Raw genomic sequence first — 7,559 nt, forward strand, 5'->3', positions numbered from 1 at the left:
GAATCATTGCCTCTCCTGGTGTTGGGATCATAAGGTACGCAAGTTTCTTGTTTCTGAATCATTCCCAGTGCAGGTAGTCGCTTTTGAATGGCTCGGCGCTGAATACTGAAAAAGACTCGCAAGGACAGTAGCTCTCAAACATATATACGATTTTGAACTGTGGAATGATACCCAAGTTACGTCATCTTTTTGCAAAACAAACGATTACAGTTATATACCCAATATTATACTTAATGCTTGATATAAATTTTTAATCTATGGACTTTGGCCATCGAAATAACATTTGTAAAGCCTTTTTACCTCTTCCTAATCGTACAATTGGACGCAAGCAGTTGAAGTGTTCTCTAGTTGACGTTAAAATGATAGATCAATTGAAAAGTCCCCGGCTAGTAGTAACTTGCAAGGATGATGCACTGATTATGGCGATCGTCCAACTTTTTTTGGTGGTTTGTTGTCCACAGCCTTCAGCATGTTCGGTGGTTATTTCACCATGTCTAAACTTAGCATTCCAGTCCTTCATGTTTGATTTTCCTCGAGCAGAGTTTTTGCTTCTATTGTACTTTTTCCCCTTCAATATTTTATCATCCGGCGAAATTCCTTTTTATCCATGTTTTCACAATAATAAAAGTGGCTTCACTGAAAATGATATTATTCACAAACTAATCACCCGATATCTTTCAAATTTATACACGCGTCTTTTGAAGGCTAGAGTTAACTTAAAATCATATGGATTTAATTATAGTACCGCTATCTATGTGTCAAAAAGGGGACTGCTCAATTGGCCTGTTACATTCTTGTGGGTGCTAAGCTTCTTGTATAAGAAAATAATTCAAACAATATCTAAAATTGTTTCCGTTAAAGAAACAATTCACTGTTTCAAGAATTCAAGTGAACAACGACAATGGACGAGGATTGTACCGCGATTTAAGATCTATTGTGACCTTTCCTAAGTCACAACGTAAGTAAAAGTAAAATATAATTGCTTCTTGAGCTAACCATGACCAGTGTAGGAAGCCACAAGTACCCTGAGTTAGTCCTTTGGGAAGTTGATTACATATTTAAATCTTTTAAGGTTGTAACCATCCATTAGTAACCTGGCTTGGCGCATGCCTAGAAGTATTAAAAATACCCCTGCTCGCCCACTCCTTCATTCTTGCGGTGCAGCTCCTTTATGGTATGAGGACCAACTGTAATGAAAGGTTCGGGTATTACAATGTCGGTGGATGCTGCGGAGTGGGTGAGCTCATCAGCCAGCTCATTCCTGGTTGAGCATAAATATTCGTTTATTTCGATGGTTGCGTTGGAGGTTTATAGCAAAGACATCTGCTTGGAATATGCTCCGGAAAACATCCCATAGGTATGAATAGTTTGATTCGTGGTCCTGTGACTCCTGCATCAATTTCCTCCGACGTCTTCGAGCCGTCGGTGCGCCACTTATGGATTAATAATGGACTACCCAAGTGGGTTGTCGGACAAAGCGAGTGAGAACATAGCTACATGGTGACCTAAGAGCGAGTGCTGAATTGGTGCATGGATAAGATTGTTCCAAAGCCACAAATGCGCAAACTTTTTTTGAAATTTTTCATCACTTAGAAAAATTTGGAGCGCAATAAATTAAATTATATGAAATTGGTTTTATTTTTAGGTTGTGAGATGTAGATTTAGGTAAAATGTGATTAAAAATATCCCGAGCATGTACAAGGCCCATTAGTGAAATAACAATCTTAAAGTATTTTAAAAGTTGCCTTGTCAAGTTTTGTACCCTTGTTGATTGATTTACATATACATATGTATATATCCCTGTTAAATAGTAGTCAGGTTGCTTATGTATCACATTCTCGGCTTACATACGAGCGATTTAAAACGCATTTGAGCTGAAAATGAGAACAGTGAACTAATAGTGAGTGAAGCGCTTACATTTAATGAAAGACACTTTCATAGAAGTTGTCAGGGTTGCGCTAAACATACGACACTTCGAAGTTGCCACGGCAACGCGTTTATTTCCCGAGGACACTGCCTCTAAGTCTCTACATGTCTATCAGTCCGTGTGTACTCCGCAGGTAAGCGCGTTATGTATGTGTGTATGCTTATATGCGGCGCGCACGACATGTTATCTAAATTTTTGCACCACCTTCTCGCAAACGTCTCTCAAGTAAGTACACCGTCAACATTTCCGACGCTCCTGTCAGCCGCTGTCAACGCCGCCAGCATGACATTTCCGCCAGCGCACAGCGCGGGTCAGCACTCAACTTCCGGGTTTACTACCAAGTTGCTTTTTTGCGCCGCGCGTCAACCTGACTTAAGATAAGAGCAGGTGTGCGGTGAATTGCAGGCGCTAGAAATGTGAGATTAGCTGATCTGCGGCCACACTTGACTATGTGGTTGTGTGCGACTGGTCATTGCGCTAAATTATATTACAGGTTTTTGTTATAATTTCTTTTTCATTTATTCACTTTGTGCTGCAGTGCGCGCGGTAAGTGACGTTAGTTAATTCCCTGCTAATTAAGTTCAAAAAGAAGTATACTTGCAGGCGCTGTGCAGGTGTGCTATTTATTTTAGTATTTTGTTTGAGTGTGTGTGTATGCGCGCTGGTCAACAACGAGCCAGTGTATTACGTTCGTATTAGTGCGCGTAACGAGCGTGTAGTTAAGCGCCGCGCCACTCGATTTTTGCTCACTTGTCGTCGCGCTGCAGCGCGCTGCATGCTTTAGTCCCCTAACTGTAACGCGCATTGCTCGAGGTTTGCTCTCTTCATTGTATTCTAGTTTTCTATACATGTTGTTCAGCTAATCTGCTTGTACGCCCGCATCGTTGACCCTTTAGTACGCGCTTTCATTTTCACTCGCCCTCCTTAGCGCTTCCGCGCGCACTGAAGCGTGTACGGCACTAATTTGCAGAAATAAAATTGAAACAAGCATAAAAGTCATGCAATTTTTTTCATTTTGTTTCGGCGCGTCCTTCTGCTTATCTCGCTGTCCGCTGTTATTTGACTGGCGAAAGTTTACGGCAAGCTTTGTCAACCAGCGCGAACCAGCGCGACCGCGAGTTGTTTTTCTTGTTTTGAACACGCGCTCGCGTGCAAATCTCATTGTTTCGCTCGCTTGTTTGTTTGTTGTACTGCTTTTTCTAACTGCCGCGCTGCTTAGTGAATTAAATAGTTGCTTGTTTTGTTGTTGTTTTGTTTGATTTTTTGTTGCAACTAAGTTTTTTGTGCTGTCAGCGCTGCCGCGCTTCCATTTACACACGCTTTTGTTGCATTTTTTTTCTTAACTTTTTTTTGTTAATTTTTCTTTGTTTCCTTCTGCTGCGCGCTGCCCTTTTGTTGGTCGGATTATTTGTGTCATCGCGTTGACATGCGCTCATTTACACAGTTGCCTCGCCAACGCACGCTCAAATTAGTTGTGCTTTAGCTTTAAAGTCGTTGCTATGCAAGTCCGTTTCGTCGCCTGATTGTAGGCTAATGTGTGCTGGCGTGTAGCAAAAAATATAAATGTTTTTTTCCAAAAGTTTCAGCTTTCACCGGACCGAAGTTGAAGTATGCTGCTGTCATGGTGTTTAAGTCTTTAATCTGATAATTTGTTTAATTGTGCGCAGATGAGCGATGTGCGATGTGCGATAAAAAAGTCACAAAGAGTTTATTGTTGTTGTGTTTGTAATTGTTGTCGTTGTAGGGTAACTGCTAAAAAAGTAGGCTTCGCAAATAAAACTGTTGAGCGGCGAGCCGTGGGAAGAACTCCGTATGGGAATGAGAGTATAATAGGGTGGGAGAACTATGGTTTGACAAAGAAAAATAAGGCTTAAGGAGAGGGAGGGGGAGCCATGGTTTGACAAAGAAAGAGAGGCTTCAAAGGCAAGATAATTTTTAATCTTTTATACGAGAAAGAGTATAAAAGTGGTAAATCAAGAGCAACATCAGTTGAAGCGGAGAAAAGTATTATCTGCCAGTTGATCTTGATTCATTAATCTCTTCATATTTACATTTTAATCTTTATTATTGTTTCAATACAAACTTTAGCATTCTCTATTCCGACATGCAACTTCAATTCAGTAAGACATCGGAACCTTCTCTCATCCTGCCGTTTTTGGTGGCTTAAGTGCTCTAAGGCTCACAAGAAAGGTGTGAGATAATGTTTGGTTATTAGCGAGTAAAACACGAGAAAGAAAAGCAAGAAGATTCTGTAGCTGTTACGTTGGTCTTAAGCACTATGGTGTCTTTCAAACGGAGGTGGATGCCATCAGCCAGAAGTACTATTCCGAAATGCAGATTTCCTCGGGCAGTATTGTATTCACTTCGACAATACGGCGGCTATATTAGCTTTACACAGCACATATTTGCACATCCAGTCTCTCAAGGAACTCCCGCAGTTCTTACAGTATGCTTCGAAACTGTTAGTAATATTATTCGACCTGGAACTTTAGCCGTTCGATTAGCAGCTAACATAATTGCAGGACACTTACGTTTTACTGTGCTTTTAAAGTTAATCAGCAGTGCTTCTGCTGTATTAGTGCTCCGCCACAGCAGAATCTTCGGAAACTGCAACGTTGATGATTTTGCTAGTGAGAGCATCTTTACCTTAATTACATCAGATTGGAAGCAAGGCGTACTCCATTGTCCTCTTCCGCTGGATCTATGGACCTCAAGTGAACCCGGCAATTGCTGTTTAATAACCAGAAATTGTGCGGCTGCAAGACCCTTCTGACTACGAGTGAACCGTAAGAAGCCCTCAAATCTACTTGCTCTTGGCAAAGTTCATCTCGTTGCAAGTTGATAATGAAATATGTGTAAGCGATGTGTTCTCAAATATTCAGAATGCTGAACCATTAGAGTTGTTTGCTACGTTTGTGGATTGTATAGACGACGGAGATGTTTGACTGATAATTTGGTATCTTGTGTCAATGGTTCATGGGTATAAAGTGTTTATGGGCTCCACCCCAAGATCACCACTTCAAAGCAGTATTTAAGTTCCATTGGCAATAGTTTCGGCTACGAGCAGATACTGAATTTTGGTACCAAGGGAAGTAGAAGCCCATGAAGTTCGCTCCAACCAATTCATCCGGCATAGTTCTGTTTGATAGGATCGTTGTTGTTGTTATTTAATGCCGAAACCTACCTTGTATCAGTTCAGTGTACAATGTATATTGAAATGCATTTCATTTCCAGGGCCCCGTTTAAAACTACCGCAAGCAGGAACTCACGTTGTACACATCGGTTGCTATGCTTAAAAAGAGCTCAACCCAAAAAAACTTTTTCTAAGGTTCATTCGAATCCGCAAACTTTATCAGAGGATAGAGTTCTACCTTCAGATATTTCTGTTCGGAATTTCGCATTGATTGTATCAGATAGAGGTAGTAAGCAGAGGACAGTTCCGATCGAAACTTTTCTTAATGGTTCTGGAGAACAAATCATAAAATAATCTTACTCAATTCCGTCCTATCCTAAGATCTTAAAGGATTTAACAGGACTTCGTAGTGTGAGCTTTGGTATAGACTTCTAGGGTTCGGTTTATCTAAAGAGCTCGTGAATAGCATTAATGAAGATAATCCCTAATAAAAGTAACTGATGTCTAAACCCCTTTCCGACAATAGTCAGTTCAACTTAACCGGGACGATCCCACAATTTGATTTTTCCAAAGACTGCCAACGACTTCCAAACATCATTCCAACAATAGTTAAATTAACTGGAATGATTCCACATTTTGATATGTTCGAAGACGGCCAACGATGTCCAAAACCCATTCCGACAATAGTCGGTTCAAATTAACCGGAATGATCCCACAATTTGATGTGTTCAAAGACTGCCAATTTCTCAGAAGTGTACAACAATATGCATAAAACTAAATTACGGGAAAGCTTACAGAGAAGTGACGTAGAATTCAACCGACTAATCTCAATATTACATTTTCAAAGCCGTCTAATTCTAAATCCATTTGATCGAAGATAAAAATTTGCAGCTGAAATCGCATCAGAGACACTTTGATTTAGACTTTAAGAATTTATATTTCTTCGTACACGACATTTATATTTTGTTCACGAACACTGGTTTAAAAGTTTTATATCTTTCATTCCCCACTTTCCACTGGCATGGGAGTCTCGTCATCGGCTTCAGCATCAACTTCAGCTTCAGCTTCACCCTCGCCCTCATCCTCTTCCTCCGAATTTGTATCAGATAGTAATGTTATCTCGATTTCGATGACAGAGTCATTGTGATGACCGTCGCCGCCCGCTTCTTCATCCGTCGACGGTTGTCTATTAACGTTAGGTTCAGCCACAGTTGTCGTAGCTTCGTTTTCTAGCGCTGATTGACTGGCATTGAGTATGTTTTCCTCATTGCTCACTTCGGCTGATATCGTTTCGTTTGATTTCGCTGCAGATTCGGAAGTAGACACTTCATCGATGGTTGTGAGTTCATGCGTAGTCTCTTCAGTTTCAGTTTTCATGTTATTGGAGCAGTTAGGGTTTGCATTTTCTTCCACTTTCTGTGGCAATTTACTTGTACTTGGAGTTGTATTTGCATTTGGAGTTGTATTTGAGAATTTGCTTAAATCATTAACTAAACCGTATGACAGCACCGTTACTTCCGATTCAGATTTGAACAATTCTACGTCAGGTTTCGGAAGTATACTGCTTTGTCGGCTGATTTCCACGGAGCTACTGCAGTCACAATTAATTCGCGAGTCACAGTTCGGTATGTGAAAGGACGAATGACTGGATGCAAGTGCTTGAGGATGTAGATTTTGACAGTTGAAAATACACGAGCGATGAAAATTTCTTGTCGTGTTATGAAAGAAGCAATTACTTTCGTTTCTGCGGCTTCGCCCAGCATTGCTGCTGCTTCGTTGAAAATAGTATGGCTGCGGCCTGGGCCTGTTCCTTATTAGTTTGACCAGGTCTAAACATTGTTTCACTCGTCTCTGCGACTTCTGATGCTTCATAATATCTATTATATTGTGGTTGTATAATTTTCTTTCACTTTTCTGCTTTGATTTTATTATAATCCGAAGATAATTTTAAATGTTGTTCGAAATTTAGAAATTTGTTGGCGATATGATTCTAAACTCGGAATGCCAAAATTTGATAAATATTTTATATATTGTTTGTTTTTGACTTTTGACTTTTTCGTTCAATAAATTCAAAGCATTCCCGATGGCTAGGAGACATACAGTTGAAAGTAATCCACAGTAAAAAATAAATTTGCGCTTGACTTATATCAACAGCTAACCACCGCACAAGCTTTGATCAAGCACGACATTACTGTTACCAATCAGTGGCTCGACGAATGTTTTTGGGTTTTCGGTCATTCGGTTATGATTTGCTAAAGAGCGAACAGACCATTTGAATAGCGAGGGCATATGATCGAAACAATGGAGGTCCAACGGAGCCGCTTAAGGAAGAAAACATCAAACAAATTCACAGAATATTTTTGCAAGCCCGTAAAATGAGGTTGATCGACAGGATGAGTGCTCTCCGGGTTCCGAGTCAGAGAACACAATCACCCGTGAGACATTTTCCAAATTTCGTACAGGTTACATGTGTAACGAATCCGTGGAATCTGGCTCATA

At 40.4% G+C, this 7,559-nt stretch overlaps 1 protein-coding gene across 1 annotated transcript; it reads right to left on the bottom strand.

Annotated features, from left to right (window-relative positions):
- Nucleotides 1-6,014: 6,014 nt before the first annotated feature.
- Nucleotides 6,015-7,066, bottom strand: LOC120768891. The gene has a single exon (XM_040095644.1). It carries the CDS (start codon nt 6,930-6,932, stop codon nt 6,060-6,062), a length of 873 nt encoding a protein of 290 aa, XP_039951578.1. The 5' UTR covers nt 6,933-7,066; the 3' UTR covers nt 6,015-6,059.
- Between the last annotated feature and the right edge of the window lie 493 nt (nt 7,067-7,559).

The sequence above is a fragment of the Bactrocera tryoni genome, chromosome 2 (genome assembly GCF_016617805.1).
Source record: "Bactrocera tryoni isolate S06 chromosome 2, CSIRO_BtryS06_freeze2, whole genome shotgun sequence".
Taxonomy (NCBI): domain Eukaryota; kingdom Metazoa; phylum Arthropoda; class Insecta; order Diptera; family Tephritidae; genus Bactrocera; species Bactrocera tryoni.

Excerpts from the sequence above, each read along its gene's own strand:
- LOC120768891 (XM_040095644.1), bottom strand. The coding sequence starts at position 6,932 with ATGAAGCATCAGAAGTCGCAGAGACGAGTGAAACAATGTTTAGACCTG.